Here is a 14,883-nt window from a genome sequence, read left to right as displayed (position 1 = left end):
TGTACAATACCTATGCGGTGGTGGCTCTTCATTCTTTCATCTCTTATGGAGTATTTGGGACAGACGGTGGGTGAGGTGGAGGAGCCTGGAGGGGAGCGTACTGTATTTACTATCACGATATTCCAAATTTGTTTCTTTCTCTTATCCTTCTTTTCTTTGTTTTACTTTTTAGCTGTGGTATCTACTCTGGGCGGAGAGATAATGGGGCTCTGGTCTGGGGGAATCGGGGTACAGGTGGTGGGGGGATATCGGGACTCGGGAGTCTGGAGGCGGATTATATGAATAAACGACTGTATACTTTTTATCTACTTTCTACCAGCTGGGTTGCGGCGGCGGGCGTGGGCGTGGGCGTGAAGGGTGGGCAGCGGTGCGGTGTGGTGCGGCGAGTGATCGTATGGACTTAGGAGGGCTGCATTGCCGGTGTGCAGTCCTTCCTCTTTCATGCGAAGTAAGTACCTGGGTAGGAGGGTTGCACTCTCCCCTCCAATCCAGGCATACAGTATAGGTATCCAGGCCATCCGCCAAATGACGATCTGGTTATCACTCGAGCTCGAGCTCAGAGCTCCATGGCTCCCGCCAACGTCCCCAGAGTCCACCTACAGCTACCTGCACGACAGCTCCATACCCAGGACGCGCCTCCACACCCTCCCACTGCTCCCACGCGCCGTTACTGCCCTATGCAGACGGGGGCTTTAGCATCGTGCCCACTGCCCGCGGCGCCCTCCGGCGGGGACCGACAGTCTACTTCCAAACGATAGGTACCCAGGCAGCCCACAAGCGGAAGGTGGGGTGGACCCCGGCGGACCCTGGCGGGACGGGACACACCGATGCCCAACGAACGAACGGGCGTGCAGCATCCCGCCACGAGGGGAGGGGCGGATCGTCGATAACAATCCGCGATTGGTACTTACCTGGTATGTATGTAGGAGAATTGCGGGATGGGATGTGATGGGGATGGGGGGATGGGATGGGATGTATAAAACCCCCCGATCCCAACCAGCCAACCAACCAACCAGCGGCGAACCGCACATCCACCGCACCTCCCCGCCAAAATGCACATCCCCGCCGTCCCCGCCGTCCTCTCGCTCCTCCTCGCCTCTGCCGCCGCCTTCACCACCTCCACCCCCAGCAGCCCCTCCTGCACCCTTCACGACCTCCGTACCCTCTCCTGCCACAACAGCACCTCCATCCCTCCCTGCTGCATCGAGTCCCCCTCAGGCCTGCTGTTACAAACGCAATACTGGTCGTCCCTCGGGCCCCAAAACTCCTGGACGATCCACGGGTTGTGGTCCGACTTCTGCGACGGGACGTACCCGGCCTACTGCGATGCCAGTCGCGCCTACCCGAGCGCAGCGGCGGTCGTCGGCGGGGCACTAGAGAAGTTCATGCGTAAGTACTGGCTGGACGTCGATGGCACGGGCGCGGCGGTGGATCCGGCAGAGCCCGACCAGGGGCTGTGGAAACATGAGTGGGATAAGCACGGGACTTGTATGAGCACGCTTGTGCCCGGCTGCTATGGCGCGGGGTATAGGCCCGCGATGGAGGCGGCGGATTACTTCAAGGCTACGGTGCAGTTGTTTAGGAGGCTGGATACATTCAAGGTCCCCCCCCCCACAGATAAACTGCGGACGGCGGACGGCGGGCTGACCCCCAATAGTTCCTGAAGAAATGCGGCATCACGCCCTCGGCCGCCAGGACGTATACGCGCGCGGAGTTTGTGGGGTGTCTGGGGGCGGCACATGGCGCCACGCCGTTTGTCGGGTGCGATAGCGAGGGGAGGGTTAATGAGCTGTGGTACTACTACCACTTGCGCGGGAAGGTGGTGGACGGGAAGTGGGAGGAGACGGAGACTACACGGACGAGTTCGTGTCCTGAGACGGGGATACGGTATCTGCCCAAGTAGTGAGTGTGTGTATATAAGGTAAATATGGAGGAGAACGGGAGAGGTGGTGGGCACTTGGTATTACTCGCCGGAATATAATAGCCACTCACGGCGATTAATCAAGAAACAAAACGAACCCATTCGTCCTTAGATATCAAACTGTCCATAATATGATTTGCTTCGGCTCAATCATCAGCGTATATCTTCATTATAGTATCACCACCATTATTGTCACCATTATCATCACCATCAACAGCGCAAACACAAAACACAAAACAGTGTAGGTATAACAAGAAGAGAAGCAGACAAACAAGCAAGCAACAACATATTTCATCCTTCCGACAAAAAGCCACCAAGCAAAGCAGCCAACCCCCAAGCAAACAGAGCAGCATGATATATCAATACCCAAACCCAACACGCACATGACCGAAGAAAATAGACCCAGTCGGCATGGATACTACGACCAAAATACCATCACAAAAACCGGTTCAAGAAACGCAACGCACAAACAAAATCAAAAAACATCTAACGCCTCCCAAAACTATCCAACCTCCCCATTCTTCCCGGCCCCTGCTGGACACTCTTTGCAACGATCGCATCCATAGCCGCGATACTCTCGATTCTCTCCTTCTGCTTGGCGCGATCCTTGAGATACCCCGATGCCTCGGGTCGCATCCGTAGAATTCGCAGGATCATGTCGTCGTTCGGTTCGGCCTGGGCTTCTCGCCACTTCTCCTCCTTGGCTTTGCGCATAGTTCCCAGATTGCGTTTATTCAGCACACTCTTTGATCTCGAGACGCCTGGGACGCCGAGTGAGGACGATGAAGAGGAAGAGCCGCCGGTCATGAGTTTCTGTCGTAGAGCCTGTTGCTTGGCCGCCTCGGCGTTGCCGATACGCTCACTGTTGCGGATCAAGTCGATGGTTGGTTCAAAGTAGAAGAAGTTGAGTGATTGCAGCTCGTGGTATTTGGGAGATTTGAGGTCGTTCAGAGGAACACCTGTGGCCTCACCCGTCTGGTCGTCAACGGCGTGGAAGAAGTCGAGCATCAGCTGGTTTCCAAGGTAATGGGTTAGCCGGTGTATGCACAGATCAGTGAAAGGACTACCTGAAGCCATTTGAAAACCACTTCCATCTCTTGGGGCGTCAACTGTCGCTGCAGCGACGGCTTGTCCGAAAGCGTCGGCACGAGTAGCGATTCGAGGGTGACCAGTACTTCTTTCCACAGCTTGGTCATAACCAATTTCATCGCCGATGGGGTGAGCGTCTGGTTCAGGATCGCGAAGTTCTCATTGAAATAGTCCGTCAACGGTGTGAGGGCGGCGGCAATATCAGCTTCGGTGATGGGCTGTGATTGCGTGGATGCCGGCCTTGCTCCGAATCCGGCCCGACTGAACAGACCAGACACTGCCGAGATGTTGTATCCCTTTGAGAGAACATTCTTCAGGGCGTTCCGGGATAGACAGTAGTGGATGTATGCAGACAGCTGCACAGGCGTAAGTGACGGATCAAGACGGTTCGAGCGGTGGGACTACCTTATCGGTGATCTGTCTAGTCATATCTCGCTCGGTTCGCTTCAGATTGCGGAACGCTTTTCCGAAATGAAACTGGATATCATCTCTCTCGCCCTCCATACTTATCCGCAACAAAAGTCGTCCTTGAGTATCCAAGTCCAACCAATATTCCTTCGGCATGTAGTCCATGAAATTCGTCGGGTCCAGCTTGAGGCTTGCACGGCCCAAACAATCATGATCACCCATAGTATCCCAATCCCACAGAGTCGCTACCAAAAGAATCGAACCCTGAGTGGTGATATCGAACGATTCCTCCCACCGCGGGTTCAAATTGTTATAGACGATCCTCGTCTTGGCCAGTCTCTTCTGGTACTCGTCACCCAACACGACGTATGGGTCGCTACCCCCGCCAATATCCATCGCTTTCAGATCCTCTGCCTCCATGATCTTAATAGTAAAAACGTAGGTATCCTTCTTGTCTCGGGCCCGGGGTGTTTCGTTTTGGGCTATAATCTCTGCCAACGCGTCAGCGTTAACCGATTGCTCCAGCTTATCGAACTGGTCGATCGCGAATTCGATGTTGTTGAGTTTTAGACACGACTGCGGCAAAAGTTAGTAAACATGCCCCAAGGATTGTAAATAGCTCGTATATACCTCTGGGGCGAACTGATACGGTTCAATCTTCTCCTTGTTGGCCCAAGCCTCCTTCGCAAGCGATACCCATCTCTGCTGTCTGCTCTGGAGCGCTGCAGCTTCTTCTTCTGGAGTTTTCTTGCCCATCTCAAAGGTAAACACGTATTCCAGTTCGGAACAATAACGGTTGATGCCCTTGCCCAAGATCTTTGCCATGACGGTCATAAACTTGGCATATTGAAAGTCGTCCCCCCATTCCAGTTTCTTGACTGAGTCGATCGACTGGTTGAATGACCGGAAAATGTCCACCGCCGAACTTGTATGTCTTTCATTGCCCATCTCTTGTCCTTCCGGCCAGTGATGCATATTGGTATCTTCTTTGATAGCCGCTTCGACCCAGCCAACGACCTTCGAGTCAACAGTCTGGAGCCATCGCTTGGGGAACGGGATGAAAAGATCCTCAAGATTGACCGGCCACGCTCCTTTCGGGAAGACGGACTTATATATCCGCCGAATTTCGGACAATTCCTTGTACAGTTCGAATCCGTCTTCAATCGACATCTCTTCCCCTTCATCTTGGTACATCTGCATGATCTCTTGGACGACCTGTTCGGCTTCAATGGCAAACTGCGGAAAGACGACCTGTACGAATATGGTGATTGGATCGACCTCGCTAGCGGCACCGTCAGTAACCGACCTCGGAAATTTCAGGTTGGTGCCGGTCATACCCCATAATTGGCTCCTTGAACCTCTTCTGAATCCGCTCACCCAGCTTCGTGACCCGTTGGGCGAAGGTGACTACATGGAGCGGATCCAATCGCTCAGTCTCCCGTTTCACCATAATCTCCTCGTGTACAATTTCCTGCAGCACCGCCGCCGCCCTACTCCTCAAGCCTTCCTTTAGTTGCTCGTAGTAACTGTCCATGTTGGGTGGTGTAAACTGCTCGTTGTTGTATATGTACTGGTCGAGAACCCACATAACCGGTCCGATTGGAATCGCTTTTTTATCATATGCATGCTGCAAGATATCGTACATTTCACGCAGGATAAAGTCGTGTATGGTAGACAACATCTGACTGTAAAGGTTCTGGTCCGTGATTGTCCAGGTTGTCCAATGGCTATCAGCGAGTTCTTTATCAAAGTACATGAACGCGTGCTCCAGCATAGGTAGCCCAACTTCCCCCTCCTGGTATTTCGTACGGAGGGAATCTAAGAATAGTATCATCCTCGAGTATTTGGGCAACCGCCACCGAAGGGCACATTGGCTCAGAAGATCCATAGAGGCTTTTGACATCAATCTCACTGGTTCATCGGATCCGGGGATATCGATTGGCTCAAACTCTGTATCGGGATCATTGAGGTCGGATGTCAAGCATCGGCTGATAACGTGACGGTAGCAGCCGCGCGCATCGTTGGGGATGTAGGCGTAAAGTTCCTGATCCTCGAACCCCGACCCGTTCAAGTCCGGCGCCGATGATCCGTAGCCGGCAGGTGCCTCGTACATGGATGCGCGCGCAGAGATGGGAGTACCGTATGACGACATTCGGTTGTTGGGATTGAGTGGCGAGTGGAGCAACTCTTGGTGTGTCCGCCCCATCAGCAATATGAACTCGGCCACCTCCGACTTCTCCGCTTTCTTCCATGCTTCGTATGCATCGTCCAGATCAAAATCATCGGACCGTAGTGTTCCTCCAGCGCCAGAGCTGAGATTATTCATGTATAACTTCATGTCCTGGAAGGCGGCCTTTTCCGTCCACACCGCTTTGTTCTTGTTGATATCCTCCTGACAAGTAGAGAGTGGGACATTGAACACCCTTGCCACGGTCTTCACCATAGGCATATCATTGACGTCGTAGCTTAAAGGATCCGGGGGCCCTAGAACCGTCGCTGTACTCTGTCGCCGGCTGTTGCTGCCACCATCTTCCACCAAGTTCTCGTCATGTCTCAACAGCTTCTTTTCAAGAGTTGCCAATCGTGTCGTCAACTCGGGATTGCTTGATGCCCAACCATGCTCTCTGATGATGATGCTCATCAACCTGACAAATAGAGCTACGTGCCGATCGACCAATGGCTTCCAATCCTCGGGTCTCAACGTTTGGAGCTCTTTTGTCGCGTGCGTGTAGAAGATAAGGAGCAAGTCCTCCGGTCGTCGGGATTTGGAAGTAGTTTCGTAGTAGCGCGGCTCGACAAAGGCGCTGTAGAAGGAGCCGAAAGTACGTTTCACTGCCACATCTCTGTATTCAACCTGTGTGTCCCGGCCCACCACGACACTCTCGATCCGCTTCCTCAGCAACGGCAAGAAATCTTTTGGCAGTCGGATACTCTTCGTCGCATCACGCTGGGTGAGGCCGCGCGAGAAGTCGGCGACGAGGTCTTGGACATTGATGGTGGACATGCGGTTGACGTTATGCAAGGGCATAGGTGCGGGCGCGGGAACCTGACGTCTAGGGCGCGGTTGGAGCAGGTAGTTCAGATAAGCGGTGCGAAGGGCGAACGAGTAGGCATCGTCGGCCGTCCCCATGATGGAGTGTCTGGAGCGTTGCGAGACGCGAACACTCCTCCGATGGAATCCTGCGGACATCGTAGCGTTCGATACAGAGCTGGCGGTGCTATGCTTTCTCTACCGGTTCGCTCGGCTGCGTATACGTATGCGTTACGGCTTCCCCTTCTTCTCGTTCGATTCTCGTTTAGTATGTTTCCGTCTTCGTTCCGTTCTCGTCGTCGTTCGATGTCGTCAGAGGTATATCGTGGTAGCTGAAGCGATAGTGGGAGGGAACTCTGTTCGGGACAAGCTCTTGCTTCGGGCGCGGGGGGTAGATGGTTTAATGACGGTAACCAGCACGTAGCGAGTCTTGGCGTTTACACGGGAGACCACCAGCATGAGACATGGAACACGACTCTACCTCTTGATCTCACTCGATTGTTATTCTACAATGACAGACGTCCATATAACTGAGGGGTATTCTTCATACCATTTGACGGCCGTTCGTTCTCGCCAATTTGGAGGCTTATGACCTAGAGATGACCGAACTCAAGTACCTGTCCTGAAGCCTGTTGGTGTTTCACCCTGGATGATGCTGTAAATAGCCTTTGTAGCTTGTGCCGTTAAGCGCCAAAACATCATATGGGTTTCCAAGTGCATCATCGGTTGTCATGCGACGGGGGAAGCTCATCAATCGGTCTGCATGAGATATTGGTCTTCATACTCTTTGTAATCCACTAGCTCTTTCCCACTGGTCTAGTAGCGATTAGCCCTTCGCCGTAGGCGAAATCCAACTCTATACCGCTGCGGTTTGGACCACTTTTGCGCTTATTGACGAGGCAATGCGGGTGTTTGCCTAAAAATTCAGGGTAGAAGCTTGCTCGAAGACCTGATAGCGAATTCAGTACCGCAACCTTTCACCTAGCCACCCGAAACCATGTTTTCACACGGCTCTATACCTACTCTATCTCGTATTCTGATTTCGCCAGCGGCAAGCGGCACCACTGCTATTGATCTAGAGTGATATCTATGATTATGCTTATCTAAAACTGCCACCGAGTTCTCATTGTTCCTCCTTCCCACCTTGAATAGCAAAAGCAACCGACCTACATAAAACAGGGCACATTTCCAAGCTTTTCGATCCATCATCTAGTTTGGAGCGATTCTTAAACTTTCATGCTGGTAGTAATGCCATTACCGGTAGTCAGCAGAGGCTACTACCTGCTGGTAGATAAACCACTCCCAATTGAAAAATTACTTCTCGCCAGTGCTTCCGCCTCTGAGTCTGAGCAGTATCCTCGCCTTCAGATCCGTCCTAACACTATCACTCGTCCAAAGCCTGGAAGTATGTAAGCCCGCTATGCGCCCCGATGGACTGCCTACAGAGAATTTCCTATCCGACCCTCTGGCCACAAACCTCAAACGAAGACATACCTGCGGCAGCGGCCAACTCGAGGCTCGAGCTCGGGCCGGCCGCGTGCCATCTCACTGATTGCGCCCATAGAGCCGAGCCAAATCTCGCCCCCGTGCTCTAACAAACTAAAACCTAGCCATCACGACCACCTTGATATCTTACCGCTTGGCTTGAGGGTAAGTACCAACGTGAGATACCTCTCCGTGCGAACGATACCGGCATCATTCCCCGCTGACAGCAATCCCGCTCAGTTCTGGGTACACACAGTTATGCCATATCCGGCACGCTCGGGCGAAGCGCTGGTCCGAGTGAGTGATCGGGGGGAAGTTTGCGTTGAACCGCCCGTTCTACTAGTAAGGTTATAGCTTCTAGCTTAAGCAATCATGAGATGGAGATGCCGTGGAAAACGGTTCAATCTTCCGTGCCGAACAGTGGACTCTCACACGGGCCGGATGTGACCGCCTAAAAAAACCCGAGTGAGGTACCCATCTGGAGGCTAGAGCTTTACAGAGTCGCTGAAAGAAATTTGACCAGAAATCAGTGATGATGGATCCGGTATGCCAGTACCTACAACGCAAAACAACTATCATATGAGAGGTCTCCGTCATTATATCGCACTCGCCCTTGCCGGCCCTCCCGGCCGGCGATGCACACGACCTTCCAACGAACGGCGCCACATCGTGCTGGCTGATAACGGGGTCCTAGCCTCCAGCCGGCCAAAATGGGCTGGAAAGGAGTGTGATGGTTCGCCATAGTCTAGATAGGCTGCATGCGAAATAAAACAGGAAGATCTCTCTCTCTCTCTCGGCCTTCCAACGAACATATACCCGCCAGCTCACCCGTTGGGCCGCCCTGCAGATCATAACCTCCGCCATCTCCCACCATCTCCCGCAGCTGCCCGCTCAGCTGCCCGCCCAGCCGCTCACCCACAGCTCTGACAGCCCCGCCCCAACCGGACCGGACCGGCCGGCGTTCCCCCTCCGCAGCCTGCACTGCAGGCGGACTGTAGACATGAAACACGAGGTACCGTAGATAAGTACATACAGACCTACATACATACAGGGGAGCCACGTTGGTATGTACGTGTGTAGGCATGAAGTATGTACGTCGTCGAAGGATTGAAATTTGTGCAACGCTTCCCCACCATCCCCCCACACCCCACGCCCCACATATCCCACATCCCACACATGCCACATCCCACTTCTGCCCGCCCCCCACACCTACACTCACACGCCAACCCACACACTCACACGCCAACCCACACGCCGATCTCGTATTCGGAGCTTGTTTGAAGTTTGTAAGGAGGTAGGAAGTACTGAGTATATAAGGTTAAGGTTTCAACGAACGAATTGGGGGAGGTAAGGGAAAGCCTCAATCGAGATCTACGATTCTCTTCGATTCGATCTCTTGTGCTCACTCGCCGGCTGCGGCGTGGGAGGAAAGGTCAGCAAGTAAGGAAGGGCGGAAAGCAGGAGGTCCATCTCGTTTCCTCTCCCAGCCCAGCCCAGCCCAGCCAGCCAGTCAGCCAGTCAGCCAGCCAGCCGTTTCCTTGGGGTTCCTCAACTGCGGGGAGAACGTCGTTTCCATCCCCCCCCAAAAAAAAAAAAAAAAAAAAACCTCCGGCCGTCATCCAGCCGTCTGAGCGTGGCATTGCAAGGCATTGCATGGCGCCCATTGCATGGTTTGTTTTTCCATTTCATTTTATTTTTTTATTTCCAACCCACCAGGCATCGGAGCGGCATCGGAGCGGCATGGGAGTGACATGGTGGTGAGTGAGTGACATCGGAGCGGAGTGGTACGACTGGAACGTCATCGAGACGATCATGGCTGCTTCAAGATTGTAAGTTGTGAACGGCCGGTGTCCGGTGTCCGGTGGTCGCGATAGTAGACAGGTATCTAGAGTACCTAGAGTAGATGCGCCGATCGATGAGTGTGTGCACGGCGTTGACTAGTGGAGGCAGAGCGGTTGGTGGGTGTTGGTTACTATGTGTAGCAAGTGGTTGTCGTTTGTGGATGTCGCAAGGGATAGGAATAACCATGCATGCGATATCACTCGTGGAAGGCCAAGACCGACGGGGACTCGGGAACTTGGGAGCGGCGATGGGAGGCCCGCATGCGGACGAGTGCAAGATATCAGGAAGTCTGGTACGGCGTGAGGGCGCGCTCATAGCCCTGACCTTGATCGAATAGGTAATCAGACAGCGCCTCGCCCGCACGTCCACACTGTCGTGGGAAAAATATCCAAAGCATTTGGCTTCATCCTTCACGACGGCAGCATCCAGGTTCCAGAATGTTTACAGCTTCCGTCCGTGGGGATGGATGGTTCCGGCTGCCCGCGCCGCTTACTTACATCACACAAGTTACCCCATCGCCATCGCCGCCGGCGCCGTGGGTACGAGCGAACGGCCAACGATCGGCGAGGATCCAAACGCATTACGGCGGCTAGGTAGTGACATAGATGGTATGTACAGTTGGTTGCGCACAACATGGTGTAGTACCTATCCGATGTATGTAGTATCTGTAGTATCCGATGTTACCGGACGATCCCCCTCGCCCCTCGCCCCTCGCTCACCGCCCCTACCGTCTCTCGCAAACGACCGTCCGTCCCAGATTCATGTAGTTCTCCCCCGTTCCCCGGTCCTGCCGGCCCTTGCCGGCGCACGGATATCCGATCCCCGCACCCTCTCCCCTAGCCGCATCCATCACCGCCGGCCACCGATTGCGAACCCGCCCAGCTAGCTATCCAGAGTACTCTTTGTAAGCCGTGACGTGTCCGTCCACCCGACGCACGCGTACTCTACTCTACACATCCCCAGGCGTGCATTCTATCTACGTCTTCGGAGGGGTCGGAGGGTCGGGGGCGGCGATGGGGATTGGGATGTGTGGACTGTGGGCGGCGACAACAGCGACGACGTCGGTGCACGCACGCGAGCGTGACAGGGGCCGGGCCATGCGCATGCCCATGCGGCCCGTTGTTGTTCGTCCGCCGTTCGCCGCCATCAGCCATCCACTTTAAATCCACATCCATCCACATCCACACCTGCGGCCTGCATGTATGGATGTATGTGCGGACAGACAGCCTACATACACACATCCATCTATCTACTCTACATCGAACATGTGGCACAACGCAACCGAAAAACGGTCCCGTCACGTCGACGCAGGGTCTGCGGCCGAGTGGAGGGGGGAGGGAGGGAGGGAGGGAGGGATGAGGAAAGGGATAGGGGATGGGAGGGGAGGGGAGGGATGCAGCAATGGAGGGATGAGATGGGGCCATGGGGTGGCCATTGGGGGCCGTGGGGCGGCATGTATGTAAGCAAGCATGCGGGTGGAAAAGAAGGAGAGACAACTCTTGCCTTGGTGATGTATCTACTCTAAAGTACCAGTACGGTGGAGTAGAGTAGAGTACCTACGAAAGGATCCACACTTGCTACTACTACAACATATCAAAGTACCTACTCCACCCGCCGTCGCCAGCGGTCGGCATCTGGAGTATGTAGAGGGATTAAAGGTCCACCCGGCGCACAGTATCTTTGTAGTTACATGTGTGATAGTTACACATGCGGGCACGGATGCCAACAAGCAAGCAAGCAAGCACATCACCGCGGCCGCCTCCCTACCTCCACCACCTCCCTACCTCCCCGCTAGCTGGCCACCACCATCAGCCTTGCCGCATTGATACCCGCACCGCGTCCGCGAGTCCGTTCTGAGCAACAGCATCCCGAATAGGAACCGCATCGTGCTGGCAAGACAAGCTGGCAATCGCATCCACCACATCCACCACGCGCGTTCGGTTCCTCAACTGCCCGATGTATCGATCCCTCCCTCCAACCATCCATCCATCCATCCATCCACATCCCAATCTGGGTATCCCCCTACCCCCTACCCACCCTCCCCCCTCCCCGCCTCGTCGAATCAACCAGACATTCCGCATGCGGGACATGGAGGGGGCACTACGTCAAGCGGCAGCACATCGCATCGCAGTTACACGGCACCGCTTTTCGCAAATCGGCTCGCATTCGGCGCAGTGGGTACGGTACGGTACTGTACGTGGGTGCAAACGACGGGGATGGGTGGAGCCAGGTAAGGTAACGTAAGGTACATACGGAATGTACAATATGTACAATGACCTCTGTCCTGTCCTGTCATGTCCGTCTGTAACATCCATCCAGATCAGCGCAATCATTCATGATTAGCCTTGAATCAATCGACAGAGAAGGCAGGCAGGCAGGCAGGCAGATGGGATAGCCAAGTAGGTGTGTGGTCCAATGATATAATTGATCTCCCCCATACACCAGGCATACGGACACACAAGTATAAACACAACCACGGATATCGACATTCAACGTACGAAACAGGACAGGACAGAGCATATAGAAGAAGAAAACATACGCAGGGTGAAGAAATGAAGATTGAATAAAGTGAAGAACTTGAACGCCTACCTTGTCTACCAACCGAACGGAACGATAAACTTGGCAGCAGCACTAAATCAAAAAAAAAAGAGCCAAAGGGAATCCACGGATGATGGGAGAAGGAATCCCTCCTCCCCATCCTAATCGTCCTCCTCCTCCTCCTCCTCCTCCTCCTCCTCCTCCTGATCCATCACTCCTCCTCATATACAAATCCACCATTCTACCTTCCCCTCCACACGGCCTCCGACACACCTTGTTTGTCGTGAGGAAATAGAGCAAAATAAAAGCAAACACAAAAAGGCAGAAATCAGACCCTATTGAACCTTTGCGTGAATGACGGTCAAGAAAAGAAAAAGAAAAAAAGGGAGAAAAAAAGAGTCGATACTCATAAAAAAACAAAAAAAAAACTAAGTACAGCCAAAAAGAGTTCCCCCTTCCATACCTGGCACGCGTAAAAATAAAAGAAGCAAAATGCAGACACTGAACACCCCAATCAAGCAATGGAAACACGTGTGACCAGAAAAACAAGACACCGCAAAATGAGAGAAAGAGGAAAGAAAGAGGAAAAACGCAAAGGAGACATGGGCTCGACGAAGACGAGCCCCCCAAACAAAACGTTCCAATCGAAAAAGGATAGCAAAAGAAAATGTGCTTTATACAAGTATCCCAATGGAAAGTAAAAAGTAGCTTTTCGCTTTCACCTTGCAAGGGGCCGGCACCGCAGCTGGCTAAAGTCCGCATGCAGACCTGGAAGGTGGGGAAAGTTGGGAATATATATGTTGAATGAATCGTGACGATGCTGCTTCGTGACGGGTCGTTATGAAAAGCAAGTACCACGGGCGATTGTGCCGACTTGATGGAAAGACAATCCGAGGGGATACCGTATGCGAAGAATATAACCGGATACGACATGGAAGGTTGGCCGTCTGTTGCGATCGTGGTCGTCGTGTTTGTCGTCGGGAAATTCCCCCCTACACCGTAGCCATCACCTCCCCCCACTCATCTCGTCTTTCCATCCACCCATCCTCTCCCAGATCTCTCCCTCTCCCTCCCTCTCCCAGAACAACCAATCAATCGCAGCAAGTGGCATGCATCGCTCAAAGCAAACCATTGTACAAAAGAATAGCAACCACAACGGAAAAAACAAAAACACCTCCAAAGCCCAACTCTATCTTGTCGTTGTATCTCTTCCACCTGTTTCGAATCGCCAATGGTCACTGTCGGTCCAGTCCGAGGGGAAGGCACCAGCATTTACTTTAGTCTGCCCCCAGAATTCCGCGCCGATCCAGTTATCTTCGATGTCGCCATTAAGGAACCGATATATCTGCAAAGGCCGATGTTAGTAGAGAATCTTGGCATGGCTCGGCTCCCCGACCCCAGAGATTGTTGATAGGTCGTACTCTTGTAGAAAACGGTTCTCGCCCTCCAGCTTGTCATGTTCTTCACGAACTTTGTCTACACGTTCTAGCAGCGCCAAAAGACCCGACTGTAGTGATTGTGCTTGCCTATAGAGAGCAAGGACAATCAGCGCTGCAGGAACCGAGATTGAGGGGACTCCATGGCTGTAGCCGATGGAATAACAACAGGAACATACGCTTCAAGCCTGGCCTTGGTTTCGGCGCCGAGTTGGTGCAGTTCTTCGCTATCTCTTCGGGGGCTCATGTTGCGCGGATCCATCTCGAATCTGGCGGCCTCGACTGTTGCCGATCGCCCTCTCCGCTCATCGTCATCCAATATACCATCGTCCTTTCCTCCCGCATCACTGTTGTGTTGTAGAGGGTCGTGGTCATCTGATATCGAAGGGGTCGACAGTGAACTCGCCGACAACGGGGGAGAGTCGAGCGGCTCGACGACGGACCGTGTAGACATGATTCTGCTGTTGGATGGTCGAGTAGGTGTCACCATAGTCGAGCGAGATGAAGGCTGTTGGTGTGGGGGCGGAGAAGATGTTGGAGGAGGAGGGAGGGAAGAAGATGCGTGGTCGTCGTGGGAAGCCGTGGTGGAAGAGGGCGAGACAGGTTAAGGACTGCTCGGAGACTGTGGCGGGTTTTCGGAAGGTATTTGTTGCGGGTAAAACTGGGGGGGGGGGTGTGGTTGATGATGGCGCGGAAATCCCAGCGGAATGGGTCCTTGAAGTCGAAGGGAGGGGACCGAGCGGTGGAGAAGTAGAGTGAGTTGAGTAGAGTGTGTATGGGGAGAGGATGTAGGTGACTATGGATGTGTGGGTGTATGTACGTGTAATGTAGAGTACCGAATGGGTGGGAATGGAGAAAAAAAAACAATAAAGGGCCGTACAGTGGAATCGGTCTGGGGGGTGGGGGAGGGTGCGAGTGTGTGGGAGGGGTGGATGTAGTCGTGCTGTCTCTGCTTTTGCTGGTGCTGCTGCTAAACCACACGTTCGACGAAGCGGGAGCTAGCCAAGTTGGCGGTGTATGGGTATGGCGCAGGTGTAGAGCACAGCCGATGAGTAAGGAACAAGATCGTGTACGGTTGTGGTTGCTGCTGCGGGCGGAGAGTATTTCGATTGCAAGAGTAGCGCGGTGGCTGG

At 53.6% G+C, this 14,883-nt stretch overlaps 5 protein-coding genes across 5 annotated transcripts; 1 reads left to right on the top strand and 4 right to left on the bottom strand.

Moving 5' to 3' along the window:
* The first annotated feature begins 992 nt into the window (after window positions 1-992).
* Window positions 993-2,047, top strand: BZA05DRAFT_399900 (ribonuclease T2-like protein). The gene is made up of 2 exons (XM_051483847.1): window positions 993-1,601; window positions 1,658-2,047. Exons 1-2 carry the CDS (start codon window positions 1,053-1,055, stop codon window positions 1,901-1,903), a joined length of 795 nt encoding a protein of 264 aa, XP_051338884.1. The 5' UTR covers window positions 993-1,052; the 3' UTR covers window positions 1,904-2,047.
* On the bottom strand, window positions 2,044-6,891 carry BZA05DRAFT_399898 (uncharacterized protein). Its single transcript, XM_051483846.1, has 5 exons — window positions 4,756-6,891; window positions 4,049-4,700; window positions 3,416-3,994; window positions 2,989-3,366; window positions 2,044-2,932 (listed from the first exon to the last, which is right to left on the bottom strand). The coding sequence occupies exons 1-5, from the start codon at window positions 6,606-6,608 to the stop codon at window positions 2,408-2,410; spliced, it is 3,987 nt and encodes a 1,328-aa protein (XP_051338883.1). The 5' UTR covers window positions 6,609-6,891; the 3' UTR covers window positions 2,044-2,407.
* A 4,349-nt stretch (window positions 6,892-11,240) lies between these two features.
* BZA05DRAFT_399896 (uncharacterized protein) lies at window positions 11,241-11,800 on the bottom strand. Its single transcript, XM_051483845.1, has one exon. The coding sequence runs from the start codon at window positions 11,521-11,523 to the stop codon at window positions 11,293-11,295; it is 231 nt and encodes a 76-aa protein (XP_051338882.1). The 5' UTR covers window positions 11,524-11,800; the 3' UTR covers window positions 11,241-11,292.
* A 22-nt stretch (window positions 11,801-11,822) lies between these two features.
* Window positions 11,823-12,517, bottom strand: BZA05DRAFT_399893 (uncharacterized protein). Its single transcript, XM_051483844.1, has one exon. It carries the CDS (start codon window positions 12,472-12,474, stop codon window positions 12,127-12,129), a length of 348 nt encoding a protein of 115 aa, XP_051338881.1. The 5' UTR covers window positions 12,475-12,517; the 3' UTR covers window positions 11,823-12,126.
* An 879-nt stretch (window positions 12,518-13,396) lies between these two features.
* Window positions 13,397-14,655, bottom strand: BZA05DRAFT_60501 (uncharacterized protein). The gene is made up of 3 exons (XM_051488482.1): window positions 13,930-14,655; window positions 13,736-13,840; window positions 13,397-13,659 (listed from the first exon to the last, which is right to left on the bottom strand). Exons 1-3 carry the CDS (start codon window positions 14,238-14,240, stop codon window positions 13,587-13,589), a joined length of 489 nt encoding a protein of 162 aa, XP_051338880.1. The 5' UTR covers window positions 14,241-14,655; the 3' UTR covers window positions 13,397-13,586.
* Between the last annotated feature and the right edge of the window lie 228 nt (window positions 14,656-14,883).

This window comes from Tricharina praecox (assembly GCF_024521635.1).
Source record: "Tricharina praecox strain CBS 144465 chromosome Unknown BZA05scaffold_14, whole genome shotgun sequence".
Taxonomy (NCBI): domain Eukaryota; kingdom Fungi; phylum Ascomycota; class Pezizomycetes; order Pezizales; family Pyronemataceae; genus Tricharina; species Tricharina praecox.
The sequence above is the reverse complement of the archived record's forward strand: the minus strand, read 5'-3'. Positions and strand labels throughout refer to the sequence as shown.